The sequence below is a fragment of the Saccopteryx bilineata genome, chromosome 5, assembly GCF_036850765.1.
Source record: "Saccopteryx bilineata isolate mSacBil1 chromosome 5, mSacBil1_pri_phased_curated, whole genome shotgun sequence".
Taxonomy (NCBI): Eukaryota; Metazoa; Chordata; class Mammalia; order Chiroptera; family Emballonuridae; genus Saccopteryx; species Saccopteryx bilineata.
Genome location: NC_089494.1, coordinates 99,086,311 through 99,111,787, shown reverse-complemented (window position 1 = coordinate 99,111,787; position 25,477 = coordinate 99,086,311). Strand labels below are relative to the sequence as shown.

The following is a 25,477-nucleotide window of genomic DNA, read 5'->3' as shown; positions in this document are numbered from 1 at the left end:
ATTAGGGAAAATTATTACATTTGTAGTAGCTATCTTTACTTTCCATTCAACATGGTTTCGGTGGTCTGAGCCAGGGGCTTCCTCTTACTATGGGAGGTGGCATGACCTTTCTGGCAATTTTCCGTTACCAGTCACTTAGCTGCAATTAAGACAACTCAGGGCATCTTGATTATTTCTTGTCCTCCTTCTCTCCTTTTAGAGGGAAAAATAAAATCCAAGATTTATGTTTGAGGGAAAAGGATGCAGCATATTGGAAAAGACTAGAAGAGTAAGACCTAAGGAGCTGAAAGAAGTGTAGGCACCCGCAGCAGAATTTTTTAGAAAATTCCTAATAATAAATAGGATGAGATTTTTCTTTCATTTGTCTTCATAATTTCATATGCCTCACTCACAGACATGAGGAGAGAGGTGGCTATGATATGGGCCATAATTGTTGTATTCCTAAATTACCTGAGCATCATGATATCTTAATATTATGTACCAGCACCCAGATTAACTATTATTTCTATTGTAAATCAAATTTAATTTCACTTCATTTTTATATGTCTGATCTTGCCTTAAGATCCAAAATAAACTCTAGAAAATGGTGCTAAACTATACTATCATCTTTCTAGATCAACAGATGTTAAACTGTCATTGAAGACCTTCTGTATATTGTTGAGCATATTATAAAAGCATATATATATATGTTTTACAAATATATATTATGTATATTTATAAGATCAAAAACCATTTGACAATATGTACTTGAACTCAAAGATGCATTGCCAAACCAAATCTTTGCATTGGAAATAAATAGTTTTTAGCATGTTATTTATAGTTATAGAAATATAGCTAAATTAAGAGAGGAAATACACATCCTAGTTTGGTGCCTAAAAGAAAACAAAATTACAGAGTATTCATGCTTCATTTACAGATCATATTCCATGGAAAGTTAACTTTTTCAGTATTCTATGGTGACTTTTTTTCTTTTTGTTTCTTAAATGTATTTAAATATATATATATTTTTAATTTACATTATATATATTTCTATGGTGACTTCTTATACATCATTGTTGTTGTTGTAAGTAGGAAATAACTTTAGCATAGAGAAAATTATTTCTTTTCAATTTTTTTTAAAAAGTGATGGCTTACCAAAAAAAGTCAATGGAGAGGAGAAAGTAATTTTTCAAGCTTCATTAAATTTACATATTCTTTCTATTTTGCATTTGGCTACATTTTAAAAGACCTCAAGTGTCCATTGTTCAAAAACAGGCTTTATGTCCACCTTTCAAGGTACATTTATATTTTGGATTCAGTTAATTTACTCCATTATGGTTCACTTTCTCTCTTGGTAATACCATCTGCCATATTTTAGCTTCAGGCAGAATATCAAAACATTACTTTATTCTCATAATATGAATTTTAACACTATAACATTACCTAAAAATCAATGTTTGAATAACCTATAGATGGTTCATTTTGGGGCCTTTTTCTCCCCTCTGAACTCAAGTCAGTAAACATGTACATAATGTAAAGCAAGAAACATATCACAACTATTTCCAAGCAGGAGTAAATATTTCCTGAAAATAAGCTTAATATTGTAATGGTGCATCGAGTTTTAACTATAAATCCTGAAAAATATCTAGCCTTGAGATTTTATTTACTGCTTAAGACATGTTTTTAAGGAGGCAGGATATAGAGGTAAATAATAGTTAAAATATTGCCACAAAATTCACAATTTCTTGTTTTGTGGAATGAAATGTAAATCTTGTTTTGGGGGCTCAAAATGAAGAAATCAAAACTATTTCCTGACATCTCCAGCTGAGTCAGTCCTGAGCTCAGAGTTGCCAAGGACAGAAATGTAAATTTTCAGCATGTGGAGAAAAGACATGACAGGATTCAGTGGCAGATGGAAATAGATGATGAGAAATTACAGAAAACCTAAGGTACGTTTCAGTCTTGTCAAGACAAAAGAATCATAATAAAATAAAAAGAGACACCATGGTTAGGTAAGGAATGTCATGCAGTGATTATAGTATAAATATATAAAATTAACTTTAAAAGATAAATACAGCAAGAAAGAGGATGGCATTCAATGCCTTAAGTGGAGACCACAATGATCAGAGGAGATACACAATGTTTACATACATGGTTGGAGGAGGTCAGAGAGAACAAGAAAACTGGAAGTTAGAGAAGGTGACAGAGAAAGTAAATCAGGGGTCCCCAAACTACAGCCTGTGGGCTGCATGCGGCCCCCTGAGTCTATTTATCCGGCCCCACCACACTTCCGGAAGGGGCACCTCTTTCATTGGTGGTCAGTGAGAAGAGCATAGTTCCCATTGAAGTACTGGTCAGTTTGTTGATTTAAATTTACTTGTTCTTTATTTTAAATATTGTAATTGTTCCCGTTTTGTTTTTTTACTTTAAAATAAAATATGTGCAGTGTGCATAGGGATTTGTTCATAGTTTGGTTTTTTTTTATAGTTGGGCCCTCCAACGGTCTGAGGGACAGTGAACTGGCCCCCTGCGTAAAAAGTTTGGAGACTCCTAAAGTAAATTCTTGAGTGGAAAATTAATGAAAAAAAGTCAAGGGGAAGTCAAGTGGTGTGAAACCAGGTGGGGGGAGGCTTTGGCTTTCGCTTTTGATAAATCTAGAAATGTCAAGAAAGAAAAAGAGGTGAAAACCCATTTCAGAAGTTCAATAAAGAAACAATGGGTATGGACTTCTATTCTAAGATGTTACAAAGTAAATATATGTAAAGAAATAAGACATTGGTAAAGTTTTTTGTTTGGTTTTGTTTTTCAAATAAGAGGAATGTGAGCCTATTTGAAAGCAAAGGGAAAGATTTCCCTGAAAGGAACAAGTTAAAGATGATAGATTTGAAAAGAACAGTTATTGCATGAATTACCTGAGGAAATAGATGTCATTGTGTCTAGAATAAAAGTGGAGAAGTAAAATTTAGTACAAAAGAAAACTTTCTCTAAGGTTATATTCACTTATTTAAAAACATTCCCAGCATGAACGTACGTTTCTTTTTCCCATACCATCACATCATCACTGTATCGGAATTAATCACCAAATTTATTTCATTGCTTTAGTACTTGCTGACAGCTTTGCCATCTTCTCCCTTCACTGCTGACATACTTAGAAACTTTTATGACTCATGTTGTTTATCTTATGAATATCCCAGCTCATACTGCTTCATCTTTCACTGTTCCAAAAACCTACATCTCTCTTCTGTTTCTGCCTTACCCAAGCAAGGACACAAATTAAGTTTAATTATTAGTGAAAACACTCCATTTCCAATATGAACAATTTCTGGGTTATCTCATATAAGCTGCAAATGTTTATTTATTTTGTCCCTATTACTCCCTATACATCTTATTGCTTCTTCCTTAACAAGGTTTCTCCTACAGTCCCTGGAATTCATCTCTTCTTTGTGTGCATTTTCTCCCTTTTCCTCTTTGCTAGTTTCTTCCCCTCTGCCTATAAATATTTGCCCTCCTGACTCCTATACTATAAAAAAATTTCTCCAGAACCTACTATCTTTCCAACATACCTTCTATTTTGTCCTCTTCCCCTTCCTTGTCCAAGTTTCTGTAATTGTAGTCTAAATATAGCTTTGTTTTCTAATTACCTTTCACTTATTAATTCTTTATATTTGGCTTCTGCTCTTTCCAATCTCCTGAGATTGATAACAATTAACAATAGCGCCCTAATCATCAATTGCCTATTCTGTTTTTTTTATAAATTTTTATTAATGTTAATGGGGTGACATCAATAAATCAGGGTACATATATTCAAAGAAAATATGTCCAGATTATCTTGTCATTCACTTATGTTGCATACCCATCACCCAAAGTCAGAGTGTCCTCCGTCACCTTTTATCCAGTTTTCTTTGTGCCCCTCCCCCCCCCTCCTCCTTCCCTCCCGCGCCCCCCTTACTCCCCCACCCCTGGTAACCACCACACTCCTGTCCATGTCTCTTAGTCTCATTTTTATGTCCTACCAATGTATGGAATCATGTAGTTCTTGTTTTTTTCTGATTTACTAATTTCACTCCATATAATGTTTTTATTCTTCTTAATCTTTGTTGCCGACACTCTTCTTCCTAAAACTTTGTTCCCTTGAGTTCTATGGTACAGTAATTTTTGCAAACTTGAAATAGCTGTCTCTCTCTCTTGCTTTCTCTCTCTCATCTCTTATTGCTGATTTTCTTTCTTTTTCCTCTATCAATTCATTCCCTAACTCTAATCATCCTTTAGTTTTATTCTTAGATGTATTTTTTCTGTACTCTTTCTTTGGGTAACCTCTTCCACTACTGTGGTTTATTGCCAAGTCAGAATTCTGTTTGAATAAGTAGAAATGGACTTTATATTTATTCAATTCCTGTTTCATTTATACTTTATTCAATATCTCTTCTTCAGAATTTACTACCTCAATGAGACCCCAAGACTTCCAAGACAATTTAGTTAAAAGAACAAAATTATATTGCTCTGATTAGTTTTCAAACATAAAAGATCAGATCTTTCTACACCCAAACTTAACTCTCTTATTTATTTTAAGCTTTTCTTTCCTTTTTCCAACTTTGACCAGAGTTCTCCTGGTCTGAGGACTTGCAGTAAGAGAGTGACACTTTTTTTTTCTTATTTACTGCTCTTTCCTAACTATTTTATCCTTTCTCTTACATTAATGCTCTGGCTTTCTTCATTACTTGGCTTGAGATCAGAAAAAAACCCTCCCCACTCCTCCAAACACTCTCCCTGGAATAATAAATAAGCACTTCAAAAATTTCTCTATTTAAAGAATGCTACAACTTCCATAATCTCTCATCACACTTCTGATCTTTGCTTCTGTGGTTGTTTGGGGCCTGAGGGGAGGCTTAGAAGAGAGGGTTTAGGACCAGTTTAGATTTCATTTGGTAAACTGAAAACGTTGTTACCATGGTAGTGATTTTAAAACATGGCTGACCTTATTGCTTATTTTATGACCCCAACTTATCTTCCAGCTCATCATGTACTCTTTTCTGCGTGTAAATCATGTACTTATACTCTTGCTAATGGCCTTTGTTTTGCCAATTTATTCCCACACCAACTCAGAAAACTTTCTCCTTGATATCTCCTCCATAAAGCCTCTAATAATCACCACTATTGCTGCTATTACCCTCATTTTTATTATCTTTTAATTATATGCTATCTCTTTTCTCTTAAACTTTAATATAATTTTATAATGGTCTTATGAAAATTAGTACTTTAACATGAGATTAGATATGAGATTTAAGCTTGTTACATTAATCTGTCTTTTTATGCCTGAAAATGTATTACTTTACAAGATGAGACTATTCTTTAACTGAAAGTTAATACTTGTTTAAACTGCAAGTTGAAACAGAAAACTCATTGTGAACAGCAGCAATATTTTATTTATACCACCATGTTTCACAGTGCCCACCAATCCTGTTTTGTCAAAATGTGCTGAATTGGGGACTGAAGAGGAATTGAAGATGGGCTGATATGACGTGATTAACAGTGTGTAGTGCTCGGTAAGTGTTCATTGAACAAACCAAGACAAAATAATGTATATGTGAATTACTCTGTCTCATGTTCTCAATCATCATGGAGAGTAGTAGGTATAGTTTATGCTAAAATGGCTATAGAGGTATAAAAGATACTTAAGGAAAAGAAGGTTGGAATAACAACGTGAGGGTGTATACTAAGTTTCAATGAGAAATGAAAAAGAAAACTACAGATTGACAAGTAACAAGAGGCCTATTACATTGAACTGCATGAATCTCTAATAAGCCAGGCACAGAGGTTCTCTACAAAACAAGTGAAGTGTTGAATTTACTACATATATGAAGGAAAAATAATTCTGTATGAGAAACAAACCCATTTTCTGTGTATGTATAGGATTTTGCCACATTCCAATTTTATTTGTTTCTACCACTAGAATTCATAGGCAATTGATCAAGTTTTCTCTATTGAGGCTATACTGATTTATTACTTGATTATGAATTATAATATATATTTTTAAAAATACCATCACATTGTAAAGGAACATTTTTATTTTTAAGAATACAGGTGGAGACACTTAATTGAGTCATATTTTTTATTTTTGAAATTAAGCAAAATTATACCTATCCTTCCAAGTCTTAATATGTAGCGGCAGACGAATATGTAGCAAGAGGATGTACAGAGAGATTAGACCAAATTCAAAATGTTTTTATTAACCTTCTCTATCCTTTTCTTATTAATATCTATTAATATTTCTCTATCCTTTTCTTATTATTGCTTACTCTTTCTTCACTTATAGGTTTAACTTTTAAATTTTCATTATAACTTTATTCTGAAACGGTTAAAACTTTTTTCTTATATGTTTGATATTTTTTATTAATTTATATAATGCTTAACATAAAACTATATATTTATATATGCAACATGTAACACACACACATACACACATAATGTAGCATAATATTGGGAGTTTAGCAAAACCTAACTCTCCACATAACAACTTGATGACAGAGTAATATACTTAAAAATGCTGACTTAGGCCCTGGCCTGGTAGTTCAAGTGGATAGCATCCTCCTGATAAGTCAAAGTTCTGGGTTCAAGCCTCAGTCAGGGGACAAAAGAGAATCAACCAATGAATGCATAAATAAGTGGAACAACAAATTAAAGTTTTTCTCTATCTCTTTCTCTCCCTTTTTCTCTCTCTAAAATTAGTAAATAAATTTAAAAAATAAATAAATAGATAAAATTGCTGATGCAGTTTCCATACCTGTTAAAATGAGAAAATAATACAACTCTAGGTTTTTTATGACCTTTTAAACAGAGTGAAAATGAAACCACTGGTTAATTTTGAGCAAAGAAGTAAGAGTTACTTAAATTCCAAAAGAATCATTAGACAATCCATAAAAACAGACAAGGGTAGAAGATGGTACCCTGCAATCCAGAGATGTTGGCTAGATTGGTAGTAATAAAAATGGTGAGGATTTTATAGTCATAAAATATAGATTATGACTATATTTTGAAGTCAAAGAACCATAATTAATTGTGTATTATTAGATATAGGGTATGCAAGAGAGATACCAAATACGATACCAACTGTTTTGGCCTAAGCAACTGAAATAACAAAACTGTTTGTAAACATTAGAGAAGTCATAATTACAGAAAAATGATTCAGTTTAGTTTTAGACCTGATAAGGTTAAAATTTCTGATAGATCTTGTTCTAGTTATCAACTGCTTCTTAACAAACCACTCCAAGTTTAGAGGCTTAAGATAACACTAATTTTCATGCTTATGAATTTATAATTTGGTCAGAACTCTACATAAACTCATCTCTTCTTTACATCAACTGTGAAGACAACAAGCCTAGTGTTACACATAGCTATAGATGGGAATGATTCGAAGTTCCTCTCATTCAACATGTATAGCTGCTGTGCTGCCTGCCAGCTGGGCCCTTCTCTAGAGTTGTTAGTTTGAACACCTACACGTGGTTTCTTCATGAAGTTGTTTGGGTTCTTCACAGCAGAGTGGCTGAGTTCTAAGAGCATTCCAAGAATACCAGGGAGAAGTTTTAACTTCTTTTATGATATAGCCTCAAAAATTATGTATTGTCACTTCCATAATAGTCATGGGCTCAACAAAATTCAAGTATATGGGAAAGGTGTTTCACCTCTCATTGTAAGAAAATCTTTTGGAATATCCAATTTTGTTGTAATCATCTGGAGAATAAAAATCTGCCACAGATCTCTCAATGAAGATTTCAAATAATTGATTGAATATAAAAATCTAGAGTTTAGTAGGAGGGAGGTCTAGTCTAAGTATATATGTTAGGATCTTTAACATTTAGGTAGAATGAGACCACCAAATCAAGAAGAGAAAATCAGCAAAGAATGAGCCCTGTAGTCAACTACAATATTAAAATGTCAAAGAGAAAAATAACTAAAAATAAAAAAAGTTGGGATAACTACTATACTAGAATAATTAAGAGAGTTGGTTTTCTTCTTCCTTATAGTGTCTCTTTGAAACCCATCCTCTCAATACAAAGTGAGTTTTATCAGATATCTAGTGTATACTTGTTGGTCAGGGAAACATAGTTGTCTAAATATATCAAAATAATCTCTTCCCTTTGGCTATTGACTGATCTAAGAATAGAAATGCAACCAATTTCAGTTGGAAAAAAGAGGGAGGGGAGGGGTTAACACGACAACTCTCTTTTCCCAAATAAAACAATACAGTTTAGCAAGGAAAAGATGTTTTGTCTTATCCCTCCTCTCCTTCCTTAAGTGTATACATACAGCCTGATGACATATCAAGCATGTTGAATGAATGCAGCTATAACATGGAGGATAAGACAAAATATAACTTAGGAAAGATAAACGGTAGTTTAAAAAAAATAGAAAGAGAAGTACCTAAGGTTAACACACTTTAGTTCAATGTTATGTTCAGTGCATCAGAGAGCCTTTTTAAATAATGTAACCTTTTCAGTTTTTATATTGTAATCACTGCTTTAGCTTAAAGTGTGTCAAATTTGTTGGCATCATTTCTTCTATATTAATCTTTTTGGTTTCCTTTTTCACTGTATTTATGTTATGACTTAATTTTATAGCATTTGTCAAGAAAGTGAAGCAAGAGATAATATTAGAAAAAAATACATAAATATATAAAAATAGGAAAGGTTATAGAATTTTATAAGAGTTAACTGGATGTTTAACTCAGATTGACTTCATTCTAAATCAGTGTCCCTTCCACCGGTTTACTTAATACACCTTTGTGTGACCACCATGTCTTCACCTTTTCCACTCCAAAATGCACAGAAGTTCAATTCATTCATAAACATTCTACTCTTAAAAGAAAAGTAATAACAAAAATATTCCAAGCCAAGTTATAACAGCAATGCTAGAGACACAGTAGATGGGGGGTAATATGCAGTTTTATAATAGAACTACTTCTATCTTATTGTTTCAGAGGAAATAATTATTGGTCAGCAACTTATTCTTTACCAGCCAGTGTACTAACTGCTGGTGGACAGAGAAATAAACCAAACATAGCTCTTCTCTCATAGAATTATAGTAAAGAACAGAGGCATTATCCAGTTCAGTGAAAAATGGAGCTACTAAACAAGTATAAATAAATAAGCATATATTAATACATAAAATATATAAAAATGAAAGCACTTGGTTCTCTGGTGTCCTATAATGGAACAATCTAATCTATTTTCACAGCCAAAGAAAGATAAATAACATTTAGCAAAGTAAAAGTAGGAAGGAAAACATTGTAGGTGATGGGGGAAGGTTGTTCAAAGGCTGAGAATGGAAGGGTACAGGAAATATTTGGAACTACAGAAAAAAACTGAGAAATCCTACAAAAACAAATTGAGATAGCAAAGAGACAGTAGCAAGAGTTTGAGACTGAACATTTACATAGAGCTTGATTAAGAAAAACCATAACCGAAATTCTGTACTTACACAAAAGTTGGTGAGAATCCCTTGAAAAGTTTTATGTAGATTTATATTAAAAGAAAAATAGTCAGTCTAGTCTTTTGTGAGGTTAGGACATCAATTGCACTAATATATATATACATACATATATATATATGGTAAGAACAGGTTTAATTAGGGTAGAGGCTGTGAAGATGGAGAGTGGTAGATTGATATTGAAAAAAATAAACAAAACTTGTTGGCAGATTGAATTCATTTCAATTTTTGGCATATACAGTTTTTGTGCCCATAAAAAGTCCAAATGGAAATGTCAGGAAGACAGATAGACATACTTATCTGGAACTCAGGGGAAAAACAGGGAAGCTTAGGAAGAACATGTTGATTTAGCAATCTTAGCATAAATGGAAAATGAAGCTTTAGAAACAGTAAAGAAGAAGGTTGGCTATCAAATGGTTATTTCATTCACTCAGCTAGTAATTCAGTACCTATTATGTAAACAGTTCTAGGGAAGAATTCAAATTGAGAGTCTAGAAACATGTTGGTATACTCATGGATTTACACACACATTAAAACACTGCAGAACAAATATAAGCCCATCAAATATGCACTAAAATATACATGACCAAGTGAAAGTAAACTTTTTCTTCTGCTTAGGTAAGATATGTTTGAGTCTTGTTTCATATATTATAACTAAAAATAAATATTAATGTGAAATTCTGGATTTTTTTAAATGAAACTTAAGAAAACTCACTTAGAACTGAAAAAATACACGTAAATCTTAAAATTACCCTTTCTCTGGGTGCACAGCTATAGATCTTGGCTGATCCAGGCCTTGAGAAATAATTACATAACGGAAAGAGCCATTGAGTCTTGCAACTTCTATTAAATTGAAACCATGATCAGTCCAATATATGTTACCTAGGAGAAATACAGATGTGTTTATAATATAGTTATGAGAAATAAACTATTAGTTATGACTAACTATTAATTTTCTGAACATTCATACAACTCTCAAGAAATTGTTTAATTCCCATATTTTTTTCAAAGATTTTATTTATTTATTTATTTGTTTATTTATTTAGAGCAGTGGTAATCAACCTGGTCCCTACCGCCCACTAGTGGGCGTTCCAGCTTTCATGGTGGGCAGTAGCAGAGCAACCAAAGTATTAATAAAAAGATAAATTTAACTATAGTAAGTTGTTTTATAAAGATTTATTCTGCCAAACTTAGCGAAAATCCAACATAAAGTACTTGGTAAGTAATTATTGTTATATGCTTTAACTTCCTGTAACTCTGCTTTATAAATTTTATAAAGTTACTTCCCTACTTTATAAATCACCATTACTGTGGAACCAGTGGCGGTTAGAAAATTTTACTACTAACAGAAAAGTGGGCGGTAGGTATAAAAAGGTTGACTACCCCAATAGAGGAAAGAGAGACAAGAGAGGTGGGAGCAGGAAGCATCAGCTCATGGTAGTTGTTTCTCATATATGCTTTGACCTGACAAACTCGGGGTTTTGAACCATGGACTGTAGTGTTCCAGGTCAATGTTTTATCCACTGCACCACCACGGGTCAGGGCACTTCCCATATTTTTAATGTGTACATTTCCTAAGCAGAAAGCTGTAAGTAAATTCATATGCAAAAACTTTCTAAATTATATATATATATAAAATCTCTGTGATTTAAGCCATATAATAATACATTCATATGTTAAAAATAAGTTGAAATATTTCTCACCTGGAGAAGGAATTCATTGTAACTTTCTACAGACTTTAGGCAAAAGAGAATTAAGGCTTCAGTTTACTTGCCTCATGGAACTTTTGGAAGGTTTGGGCAAAGTTAACACTACATAATCCACTTCTACATAAAAACACTTATCTAACTGCTCAAAAGCATTAGAAAGAATGAAAACAAAAGTGAAAGAGACTATTAACCCCGGTGGCTAGAATTTAAAATGAATAATAATTGCTATGGGTCAGAATCGGAATTGTTATGAAGCAGATTGAGCCCTTCACAATAGGTGTACACAAATGCAGAAAAGCCATGGGTTATACCAGCAATCCAGTCAACAGCTATGCCTTCCACTCTGCCCAAGCCACTGGTAATGATGTCTTCTTTCCAAGTTTGATCTCTTTTAGCTCGGCTAATTCTATTGAAGCCCATGTCTGTCCAGTAGATGGTATCATTTTCTATGAATAAGATAGAAATAAAAAAATATGCACATTATAAATAGTATTGATATACATATTAAGATCACACTGAATCAGTATTTTGGGAGTTAATATCCTGGGTATGCTAATGTGTAAAAATTATTCTGGATAATTTACTAATACAAAGAGTAATAAAGATATTTTAAAAATATGAAAAAACTTTGTCAGATGTGTTTATTTAAATATTTTTGAAATATAAGAGAAAATGACCTAGTTATCTGTTATCTCTTTTGCTTTATTTTCTTACTTTAACTCAGCAAATAATATTTTTATCCCACATGAATTTGCCATCTTGATATCAAAACATGTTATTTTGAACAACAATTTTATTTTTCACATCTGTACTTGTGCCCTAGTCTTCAAAATATAAAACAATATAAATGTAAAAATAATGAAGAAAAATAATAAAGGATAGAATAGGTCATTTCCACATATATTTTGTGAACAGACAGCACAGTGTACAGAGATGTGTTGTAGAATTGGGCACCTGAAACCTGTATAATTTGTGTTAATCAATATTACCCCAAGAAATTCAATAAAAAAATCTACCAATTACAAAAAAATGAAGGGATTAGTGCAAGGTGACTAAGCATAGACAGCATAATATTTTCATAAATCATTACTTTTAGTGTAACATGATAATATAAATTAATATATGAATTAAATATTAATTAAAAGAAGAATGCTTGAGTAAAAAAACCATACTTTTGGAGATAATCAACTTAACAAAGTTTCAAAGTAAAGAGAGAATAGAAACACAAAGCATTTCAAACACATCAAGGGTGTTTTAAGTGTAAGATCATTCATATTATATAAAGCCTTAAAAATACCTTATCATCCAATTATTCCTTCTGAGATAATAGTTTACCAAATATCAACTACAACCCCATTAGATTACTTTTCAAGCTCTTACTTTACAAATAGTCTTAAAAATACTTGATGAATAGTTCAATGCTATAACAGAGTTTTTAAATAACTGTTTTATGAATATTTGAATGAAAAATTTGTCTAAAGATTATAAATAAAATATATATGCATTTATATGCATAAAGAGTAAAAATTACAGAGCAATGATTTTAAATATGGCCACCAGAAGGACTCTAGGTGCAAATTATTAAATAATAATTTTGCCACCAAGTTTTTGTGTCGTGACCTACATGGACATTTGAAAAACAACTCCTTTAAGACCAATATAATTTCCTTCTGGCACAGTGACAGATTATGAAAATAAATAAAAAGGAATTAGTATAATAAACCATTTATCAGTAAGTTTTGGGATTCTGTTTCAAATAAACTATAGTTGTTATTTTTTTTACCTATTTGGGGAATAATTCAAAATATCCCTTGTCCTCAGCAATGGTTTAAGTCAGATACACAATTGTTTGAAGCAGGACAAGGACACTATTTTCAAATATATATCTGGAAAGCAAGAACCTGTTTGATTTTTCCTAATTTTTATAAGTATCATTACCATGCTTTCATTATTGAAAAGAGTGAATCAATCAACAAAAAATAATCATTATTTTGGCATAAATATTAAGCATTATAAACCAAGTCCAAGTCTTCTCTTTAAACAGCAGACACATATATACAACAGCTTACTTTTTTACCATCCCTTTTACATAGAAAAGAGCAATCTTGGCATACAAAAGTCAAATTCTAGATTTCTGTCTAAAACAGCCTTGGCTTGCAGTCTTCCAATAGCAACTGCCCATGTTATGATGGGATGATGGATGACAGCTCCATTTTTTATTTCTTGGGTTAAAAATCTCATATTATTCTTAATCACTTTTCTCACACTTCACAACTAATCCATAACCAAATACTCTCATATGTAATCTATTACAAAGTATTTTGGTTCTTTTTATTCTTCTTCCAAATCATATCCATCTTCTTACCACCTCTCACAGTCTCTACTATTTATAATGCAAAGTCACTCTGAATGACCGCCTGCCTGCATTCCGCAACAGCCTCCTAACTTACTGCCCAGCTCCCACCTGTCTCACACTCCCCTTTCTTCATGAGCCTTTTCTCCACTTAGAAGTTATTGCTATCCTTTTTAAAAAAAAAAGACCATTTCTCTCTTCTCTACTCAAACTAATATTTCCCTATTTCATCAAAGTTGAAATTAAAGTTCCTTCCTATGACATCTATTAACCAACCATATGCTTCAACCCTCACCCACATGGTATCCTTCCACTTTCCCCCCACTCATCCATCCCTAATAACACAGACTTTCCTCTTCCTAAAACAATCCATGTGCTGTTCAGTCTAAGGTTCTCTGCATTACTTTACTTTGTGTCTGGAATCTTTTTTTATTTTTTTTTATTTCCCAGATATCTGCACAGCTCTGTCTTAGCTTAAATATTCCCCTTAGTGAAATTTGCCCTGACTACTTAATAAAGTTATTTTCTTACCATGCTCTATCCTCCTTAACTAATTTATTTTTTTTCATTGTACAGCATTTGTTACTGCAAACATACTATATATTTATTGCTTTTTAAAAATTTAATGTCTGTTTTGTCTCACAGGAATATAATCTCTTGAGGGGTATTTTATTTTGTTCACTGCTTTATTCCTGGCACCTCACACAGTGGCTGGCACATAGCAAGCTCTAAGTAAAAATTTGATGAATAAATGAATAAATGTGATGTGTTGTATAAAGACTGATTGGAATCTGTCGGACAGAATTGAGAGCCCAGAAATAAAACCACGTACATATGTACAAATAATCTTTGACAAAGGAGCCAAAACACACAATGGAGAAAGGAAAGCCTCTTCAATAAATAGTGCTAGAAAAATTGAAAAGCCACATGCAAAAGAATGAAAGTTGACTATACCATGCCCACTGCACAAAAATTAATTCAAAATTATGAAAGAACTAAATATAAGATCTGAAAAAATAAATTATGTAGAATAAAACATAGGTACTAAACTTATGAACATTGATCATAAAGAATATTTTATGAATTTGACCCCAAAAGCAAAGGAAGTAAACAAAAAATAAATAAATGGGACTATATCAAACTACAAAGCTATTGCACAGCAAAAGAAATAAACAACAAAACAAAAAGGCAGCAAACCAAATGGGAAATAATATTCACTAACAACAGCTCTGATAAGGGGTTAATATCCAAAATATATAAAGAACATAAAATTCAGCAACAAACAAGCAAACAATCCAATTTAAAAATGGGAAAAAACCTAAACAGACACTTCCCCCAAGAAGACATGCAAATGGCCAACATATATAAAAAGATGCTCATCTTCACTAGTTATTCGAGACATGCAAATCAAAACTGCAATCATATACCATCTCACACTTGTTAGATCAGCTGTTATCAACAAGACAAGTAATAATAAGTGTCAGAAAGACTGTGGAGAAAAAGGAACCCTCATTCACTGCTGATGGGAATGTAAACTGGTACAGCCATTATGGAAGAAAGTATGGTGGTTCTTCAAAAAAATTAAGAGTAGAACTATCATATGACCAAGCAATCCCTCTACTGGATATCTACCAAAAAAAACTCAAAACATTGGTATGCAAAAACACATGCACCCACATTCTCATCACAGCATTATTCACAGTGGCCAAGACATGGAAACAACCAAAGTGTCCCCGATAGAAGACTGGATAAAGAAGATGTGTTACATATATACAATGGAATACTACTCAGCCATAAAAAATGATGACATCGGATCATTTACAACAACATGGATGGACCTTGATAACATTATACTGAGTGAAATAAGTAAATTAGAAAAAACTAAGAACTATATGATTTCACATATAGCTGGGATATAAAAATGAGACTCATGAACATAGATAAAAGTGAAGTGGTGACTGGGAGAAGGGGCTATTGGGGATGGGGTGGAGAGAGGGGAATAAAGAGGGACAAATATAAGGTGACAGAAAATGACTTGACTTTGAATGATGGGCATACAACACAATCAACAGTTCAAATGCTATAGAAATATTTACTCGAAACTGATGTACTCTTATTATCAATGCTACCTCATTAAATTTAATTTTTAAATAAAATTTTTAAAAACGATCAAAATAATTCAGGCATAAGGAAATGCTGTCTTGTCATTAAATACTGGGTCACTGACTAAGATGTGTCCTTAAAAATGAAGATAGAGCAATGCAGTCATGAGCCAAGGGATGTGGGCAGCCCCAGATGCCAGGAAAGGCAAGGAAATGCATAATGCTCTAGAGCCTTGAGAAAGTAAAGCCCCTGCTGTTGCCTTGATTTTAAGACTTCTGACCTCCAGAACTGTAAGGAAATACATGTTTAAAGTCACTGGGGGGAGGGAGGCAGAGATCGATTGAGAGTGGATACAAGGAAGATATAGCTCTTACCATAGAAAGTTTATAAGCTCATTAAATAGAGGGTATGCACATATAAAAAATTATTAACAGTTCACAATGGTATATAGCATGTGCAGAAGAATATCATCAATAGTACAGACAAATATTTTTGCAGGAGTTCAAAGAAAATATTTACAACAATCTTTATAAGTATTAGAAAAAAAGGACACTAAATTTATGTGTGACTCTTACTTTTATATTATTCTCTAATAATTTTGCTATCCCTGAAAAATTTTATTTCATATAATCAGGAAGCATTCGTTCTCACATATACTACTACATTTTGCACATAACTCTAATACCATATTGAGCTGAAACCACATCCTTTCATTTCTTCTTAAAAATAGAATGAAATATTTCGAAAGTAGGAACTGCAATTGACCCAACATTGCCAACACAGTCACATGTGCAGTAGGCACTTCAAGAATATTCACTTTGTGCCTGATCTGTGGTGGCACAGTGGATCATTCGTAGAACTGGAACTCTGAGGTCGCTGGTTCAAAACCCTGAGCTTGCCTGGTCAAGGCACATATGGGAGTTGATGCTTCCTGCTCCTTCCCCCCCTTCTCTCTCTCTCTCTCTCTCTCTCTCTCTCTCTCTCTCTCTCTCCTCTAAAATGAATGGATGAATGAATGAATAAATAAATAAATAAAATCTTTAAAAAATATAACTGACCAACTTAAAAAAAAAAGAATATTCACTTTGTAAATATGCTGAGTCTATCAAGTCCACTAGATCACAGCACTGAGGAACTAAGCAGTGTCCTTGCATTCTTTCATTAGCAATATTTGGAAAACTTGTGAACAAATCACTATGTGATGATGCATTAAGTAGAAAAAAGAAAAGGAAATAATTAAATCACTCATTCATATCCGAATACCCTTTCCTTATTAGATTTTTTTACACATATATTGCATACCTATATACTCTGAATGGAATAAGTCCACTAATATATAAGAATATGTTTTCAAATACCTGAAAATATCTTCAAAATAAATATATTTAGGTCAAAAGTATTTTAATTAATAATAAAATTAGGCTGAAAGATGGTAAAATTTTACAACAAACCCTAAAGCTTAAAAAACAGAAATACAGGTGAAGACAAAACAAGAAAAAGAAAGAAAAGATGGACATAGTATGTTCTGACACTTACTAAAATAATTTTTTTAACTTTAGTTATTCCAATTTAACAGATACGTACAGAATACTTAGTTCATTCCAAGTATTATTATAGGCGTAGGAGTATGATGGTGAAAATGGCAAAGTCCTTGTAATCATGATATTGACTTCTGGAGGAAACTATCTTAGGATATATGATTATCAGTATGTATTACATAATTACAGGATTATAAAATAGATTTTGTAACTTAAGATAATAATAATTATAATTAGCTCTCTACAGATATAAGACAATTAGGATAATTGGTAACCATTTTCAAGGATAACTATACAGATATTTGTAGCTAGCTATTATGCACTGTAATTACAGTCAAAATTAAAAGAAAAGTCACATGTCTATAAAACAAGGGAGGGGACTTTTTAACACTAGAAAAGTTAAACCTTTTTTTTTTTCAGCCACTGATATAGGAGGCTTTTTCAGATAGGTAGACATCTTTCTCTTCTCAGGATATAAACCTCTGCTTTGCTTTATGAGGCAGAAAAAATGTTAAGCTTTTTGAGTTGAGCAGGAGAAATAACCATCTATAGAAGTTAGATTATATTGATCGTGTGTGAAATAGGAAAAAAAGATACAAATCTCTTAAGGTCTCTTAAAATAATCTTAAATATCTTATGGTATCACTCTCAGGCATCTATTTTCCTATGATTAATTAAGTCAATCCATGTCATCTTGGGATGCTGAGTCCTAGAAAATTCATTCAGGTTTCCAGGCTTAAATTTACATATTTCAGAAACAACATACAAACATTAAAAAAAAACAGATAAAGTATAATGTATTAGTTTACTGTACTTCTATTAAGCCATATGTATTCTAATTGCAGAATTTTATATTTCTCCTATTAAAGGCCAGCTTGTTAAATTTATTCAGGGCCCTAACTGTTGACATTTAAAAAAAAACATATGCTATCCAATGAATCTTTTTTTGTAATATCTCCACGTTTAATTAGTAGGTTTTCTACATCATTATTTAAACCAGTGATAAGTGCGTTAAACTGGATTAAATATATACTTTTGACATACCACAAGAGACTTCCCTCTGAAGCAAACGGTTTCATTTTTCATTATGCCCTTATAATGTATAATTTATGCATCTTTAAGTGCACAAATCATAACTGTACAGCTTGATTAACTTTTTTATATGAAACATAACCATGTAGCCACTGGCTAGATTAAGATATAGATCCCCATCAGCAGCTCAGAGGAGCCCTTTGAGTCCAGCCCACTTTGGAAGCCTTCCTCTTCCCCAGTGGGGAGGCACTTTTGACTTCTTTTAATACTGATTAGTTTTCTGTCAATGGTATCATCCAATATATACTCTTTGATCTAACTTCCCTTATTCAGTATTATGATTTTTTTTAATAGTAGGGGATTTTATTTTATTTTTTTAATTTTTATTCATTTTTAGAGAGGAGAGAGAGAGAGTGAGAGAGAGGAGAGAGACAGAGAGAGAGAGAGAGAGAGAGAAGGGGGGAAGAGCTGGAAGCATCAACTCCCATATATGCCTTGACCAGGCAAGCCCAGGGTTTCAAACTGGCAACCACAGCATTTCCAGGTCAATGCTTTATCCACTGTGCCACCACAGGTCAGGCAGTATTATGATTTTTAAATTCATCTTTTTCATTGCATGTACTTTGCTTTTCTATTGTATAAAAATACCATAAATTATTTACCTATTTTGAATATTCAGGCTGTGTCCAATTTTCAGCTTTTATGAATAATGATATAAACCTTCTTGTCTGTGTCTTTTAGTTGACAAAACACTATCATTTCTGCTGAGTAATGACCCAAAGGTAGAATTGCTGAGTCATAGGTAGAATTTCTTCTAATATATTAGTTATTTCAAAAGAATTTTCTTCTTATTAAGAATCTGCTGCCCTGGCCAGTTGGCTCAGCGGTAGAGCATCAGCCTGGCGTGCGGGGGACCCGGGTTTGATTCCCGGCCAGGGGACATAGGAGAAGTGCCCATTTGCTTCTCCACCCTTCCCCTCCTTCCTCTCTGTCTCTCTCTTCCCCTCCCGCAGCCAAGGCTCCATTGGAGCAAAGATGGCCCGGGCGCTGGGGATAGCTCCTTGGCCTCTGCCCCAGGTGCTAGAGTGGCACTGGTCGCAGCAGAGCAACGCCCCGGAGGAGCAGAGCATCGCCCCCTGGTGGGCAGAGCGTCGCCCCCTGGTGGGCGTGCCAGGTGGATCCCGGTGGGCGCATGCGGGAGTCTGTCTGACTGTCTCTCCCCGTTTCCAGCTTCAGAAAAATACAAAAAAAAAAAAAAAAAAAAAAAAACAATCTGCTGTATAGACATTCTACACCTACTATTGACCTCCACCATCCCCTTCATATCTAGCTGATTCAACCATAAAGATCTTCTAGTACAGATGCTTGTAGCTTTAGTACAAACAAAAAGTTCTAAAGAATTTATTTTCAGAAACTGTTGTTATATGTTTTTCTAACTTGATTGATAATGTTTACCTTGGCAGATAAGGGACAAATGACTGGCTTCAACCAATGCATGGCTTTAGAATGTGCTATTATTAAACAGTAAAAGCTTATTATTTCATCTTCCTCCTCAATAACTAATTTTTTTTTCCTTTTTTTACCAGTTCTGAGTATGTCTGAGAGGTAAAAATCTCAAGATACTGGAATTTTTTTCCAATAGATCTTCTATAAACACTGTAATATATTTCTAAAGATCTATATTTTAGAGTATTTATCACACAATGTCAATCTTTAATCCTTTGGTTTGTCTGGGACTCTGGGAGAAGATATAAATATAACAACAACAACTGCAACTCTGATAAAAGTAATTATATCCAACCTTAACTCTGAGAGCCTCACTGCAATTAGTTAAATCTTAGTTAACTACATCAGTTAAATGGCAATTAAATTTACTGCTAACTTCTAGCAAAAATACAGGAGTTTACAATCTGCATTTTCGCTTTAGATTTATGTTACTTTAACCCTAACTTTTTTAGCACTCATTTCTTCAGTCTAATGTGTCCATCTCATTGCTATTTCTAAATTTTTGGAATCTACATAAAATATGTTTTAGAACAAACTTATACATATAGATTTTACTCATATCAAGTCACATGTGTTAGACAAGTGACATCAAAGTTTGGTATAAATACACACTGTAGGAAATGGCTAGTAAAACCAAGAAAATTCAAGGCAAATCAAAAAAATGGTAAAATCATGTTCTTTACTTTTTGTCTCTCATCTTTCAAGATTTCACCTTGGGTATATATATAATAATGTATTAAGCTATAATATTTAAGATAGTAATAATATATATTCTTTATAACTAAATAATTTATTAATTAAATAATAAACACATTTATTTTATGTGAAATCTATTAAATGAGTAGGTTGTACAATAAAAAAGAAAGGCTTGGTACTAGTGGTGCAACTGCTACTTTCTAAATGCCCCATTTTTCACACTTGACACCATGACCCACCAGTTAAAACTTCTCGGGCAGAATATGAAAGTTATAGAAATTGAGAGGGAAGCAAAGTCAGTCAAGGTCATCAGGGAAGGCTTCCTTAAAGAAGTAAAACTTTGGTTGATCCATGAAGACTAGGTAGTATTTAGATTAAGAGAGATTTTTTAGATCATTTACAGCAAAATGGTGGGATCTTGATAACATTATACGGAGTGAAATAAGTAAATCAGAAAAAAACAAGAACTACATGATTCCATACATTGGTGGAACATAAAAACGAGACTAAGAGACATGGACAAGAGTGTGGTGGTTACCAGGGGTGGGGGGAGGGAGGATGCAGGAGGGAGGGAGGGAGAGAGTTAGGGGGAGGGGGAGGGACACAGAGAAAACTAGATAGAGGGTGACGGAGGACAATCTGACTCTGGGCGAGGGGTATACAACATAATTTAATGACAAGATAACCTAGACATGTTTTCTTTGACTATATGTACCCTGAATTATTAATGTCATCCCATTAACATTAATAAAAATTTATAAAAAAAAAAAGAGAGAGAGAGATTTACAATATAGTTCATGGAAACCTAGTTCAGATAATGAACCAATTTACTAAATGTCGTTTTCTTCATAACAAGAGGAAGGGTCAACAAGATCATTTCCGGAAACATGGTAAGCAAAAATTACAATGATAACTAGTTCTGAATCCATCATATTCTAAGGCTACAGATAAGAATTAAGTTGTCTATTGTACTCCTTTCTAACTTTGAAAGCATTTCTTCAAATATTTTCAGGTTCATAAAGACCCAATTTCTCAAAATTTCATATTAAAAGGGATTCAATAATAAATTACTAATGAATTACATGTTTCTTTCATCTTGAGAAAAGCAAATCAATACAAATGATAGAGATTAGAAGAGGACTGATAGCAGCTCCAAGGAGAAATTGCTTAATTTATTCTGTTTTGAACTTCTAGAGCTAAGCTGTAAAACTGAGACAACATGTGAATAGATATGTCTTCAGGAAACACCTACTCAGACGTTTCTTCAGGAAACCTTCAACCTGTTTCAGAAAACACTGCCATTGTGTTTTATTTTTGATTAGGGAAAACACAGAAATCATGTTTCTCATGCCTGGTTTCTATGTTATGCCTCAAACTAGTAAATCAAACAAAGATGAAGTGTACACCTTAAAAACACAGGCTTTTCAGCAAATATGTTCAGATTATTTTTTGTCATCATCCCTGATGAAAAGGAACCACTTAATTTTAAAGAACATAAGAAATAATTTTATATCTATATTTTAGCTGATTATTGTATCAGGTAAAGAACAAATACACATTGAGTATCTTATTTATGAAAGTATATATTCCCTCCAATGGCAAAAATATTAAAATCAGGTGGCAGGAAGTAAATACTGTAAGTATCATTTTATAATAAATTTTATTATATATCAACCATAAGTTAAATAAGCAAAATGTGATTCCATAAATTTTTGAGCTCATGAGTTAAAGTATTTTTTGAAATTTATTTAAAACTACAAAAAAGTTGGAAAAGTTATACACAAAAAGATAAAGTATTTGTCTCATATTAGCACAATTCAAGAAGGAAATTATATAATGTATTAGAATTTTTTTAATTTGATGAAACAAATTAGTCATGAATTAAAACAAGTAATAGGCATAGCATTCATTATACTTGTGTCTTCTTTTAGGTCTATATATGTTTGAAAGGTAAAAGTTTAAAAGTTGCTCTATGAGACTAAAAAGTCTTCACCTTTTTTTTCTTTGTGTGTGTGTGTGTGTGTGAGATAGAGAGAGAGAGAGAGAGAGAGAGAGAGAGAGGGAGAAAGGGAATGAGATAAAAAGCATCAACTCATAGTTGTGGCACTTTATTTGTTCATTGATTGCTTCTCATAATGTGCCTTCACCAGGGGACTCAAGCCAAGCCAGTGACCCATTGCTCAAGCCAGTGACCTTGGGCTTAAGCTAGCAAACTTGGGCTTGAGGCCAGCAACCTTTGGGCTCAGACCTGTTACTTTGGGATCATGTTGATGAACCTATGCTCAAGCTGGTGACCCCGCACTCACAATGGCAGGCCTGCGTTCTAGCTGGCCACCTCGTGGTTTTGAACCTGGGACCTTAGTGTCCCAGGTCAGTGCTCTATCCATTGTGCCACCACTGGTTTGGCTGAGAAGTCCTCATTTTAATCGTTATTCCTAATTGTATTCAGAATATTTTATGACAATAAAATATATCAAAAATGTCTAAGCTTTAATATAATTTTCTTGTATGATACTCTCAGTATCCTATCTACGTAGAAGAAAAGAAACTGACTTTCAGCCAAACATTACCTGACTATTACTATACGAACCACAAAGTTTCCATTTATGCAGCCAAGAAATGATATTAGAAAAACAAAGAAAAAAACATGGAAGCAAAGAAAGTATTGATAATGTGCTAGATTTTGGAAGGTACATATTAGAAATAATCATATTTTTTGTCTCAGAAAACTAGGGACAGGTTTACTAAAATCACAGGATCTTAAAGTAGCTGAGGCAAGGGGTGACTTTTCACCTTAATTAGACCATGCTCATGCTGATAACAGGTCAAAGATGTCATTAGAAAACTATAATAGAGTGGAAAATTAGAAAGATTCCTCTATCAGCTTGCATTATTAGGTAAATGAAGAGAGATGTAATTTAACTTAAAAATAATAAGGTAATTCATCCTAGAGAGATTAAAAAAAAAACTTTTTCAGAAATGGTGATGGAAGGAGACTTGGCCTGGTGTGGTGAACACACAATACAATATATAGATGATGTATTATAGAATTTTATACCTGAAATCTATATAATTTTAAAAACCAATGTCACTCTAATTAATTCAATTAAAAATCTTTGATTCAGTAAAAATACAATTGAAATAGTTTTAGAAAGTCTGTGATAGTACATCTTAAGTAAGGTATATCAAGGACAAAACCTTGTTCTGAAGTAGCTAACTTGAAATATTTTCAATTTTCAAAGTACGGATATAACAAGTCTCTATATATACGCTTTGTATGTGTGTGGGTGTGTGCACATGTATACGTGTGTGTATATCTGTTATTATTTCCTTCTATTATATTATTCTGATGTTCAAGCTTTTCAGGTCTTAAAAAGAAAAGCTGTTGACAGACGAGTAGATAAATAGATAGGAATTTAAAAATGGAAACTCTAGTGTTTCAGGAAATCTAGTAAGTAATCAAGTGGACCTTCTGTCATCCCTTGGATTTAAAATTGAGTACAAGATATTAAGAATATTTTATTAAAGACACATAGATGGATGATTCTATTATATAAAAACTACAATATATGCCTTATTTTGTTGCTTTTTGTTTTACCACAATGTATGAAATTTGATGATTAGATCATAAAGTTAACAATGAAAACAATGTCCACAAAAAAGCTGTGTAAAAGAAAGTTCAAAGCTTTATTCATAAAAACTACAACTAGAAATAAATGAAGTCATTTACCAATAAAAGAATGATTAAGTAAGCTATGATATATTCACCCAATTGGATGTTAGCTACAGTAAGAATGAACACACTACTAACACATGTAACAATATGATGGAGATCAAAAATATTGTGTGAAATGAAAGAAATAAGACACAAAAGAATATATATTGTGTGATTCTATTTATGTAGAATTCTAGAATAACAAAATTAATCTATGGTTATAAAAATCAGATCAACGATTGCTCTGAGGATAGGTATTACCTTGGTAAAAGCAAGAGAGAACTTGCTGAAGTGGTAGAAATACAGTGTGTGCACAAAGTCATGGTGCACTTTTGACCAGTCACAGGAAAACAACAAAAGATGATAGAAATGTGAAATCTGCACCAAATAAAAGGATAACCCTCCCAGTTACTGTAGAATGATGTGGCAGCATGTGCGCATGCCCAGATGATGATGTAACACCATGTATATAGAGGAGCAGCCCACGGCCATGCCAGTCGAGATGTGGATGGTACAGAGGAAAGTTCAGTGTGTTCTGTGGCTTGCTAAATTCAAATCCATGACCAAAGTGCAACGTGAATATCGGTGCGTTTATAACGAAGCGCCACCACATAGGAATAACATTACTCGGTGGGATAAGCAGTTGAAGGAAACTGGCAGTTTGGTGGAAAAACCCCGTTGTGGTAGGCCATCAGTCAGTGACGAGTCTGTAGAGGCTATATGGGATAGCTACCTAAGGAGCCCTAAAAAATCTGTGCATGAGCCCACATCGAACTGCACTGAATAGGTATAAAACTGGGAGAGTTTTCCTTTTATTTGGTGCAGATTTCACATTTCTATCCTCTTTTGTTGCTTTCCTGTGACCGGTCAAAAGTGCACCGTGACTTTACGGACACACTGTATTTTATATCTTGTCATTCATTCATCAAAGGTGAATGAAAGGCACACAATATCTGAGCACTTTACTATAGACAACTGACATTTAAATATAAAAAATAGCAAAATATAGAAATATTTTCTTCAAAAATTCTCTGTAATTATTTATAAGTAGATAATATGGCTTCTTTAAAAATTTTCATACTGAAACATTGATATATCCTTAATATGCAGGATCCTAGAAATACATTTGCCTAACTTAAAAAATATATAGAATTCATAGGATAAAATTCATAGGATAATAAACAATAATGCATGGTGGAACTGTTAAGTGTCAATTTAATGGGGCAGACATTTGAAAACAAGCTCTGGTTGAGTGCATGTTACTTTGAAGGGAACTTTTCAATTATAGTGGAAGTATAAATATAAACAGAATTTGAATTCTGATCTCTCAGAAAATGAAATTCAGAAATATAAAGAAAGGTGT

At 33.0% G+C, this 25,477-nt stretch overlaps 1 protein-coding gene across 1 annotated transcript in view; it reads right to left on the bottom strand.

The window, feature by feature from the left end:
* The window catches only part of LRP1B (LDL receptor related protein 1B), a 2,131,860-nt gene that overhangs the window by 492,220 nt on the left and 1,614,163 nt on the right, over nucleotides 1–25,477 (bottom strand). The window contains exons 36-37 of the mRNA XM_066281034.1: nucleotides 11,483–11,617; nucleotides 10,215–10,344 (exon numbers count right to left, since the gene is read on the bottom strand). Of these exons, the coding sequence (XP_066137131.1) occupies nucleotides 10,215–10,344; nucleotides 11,483–11,617 (265 nt within the window). The remainder of the gene's footprint in view (nucleotides 1–10,214; nucleotides 10,345–11,482; nucleotides 11,618–25,477) is intronic.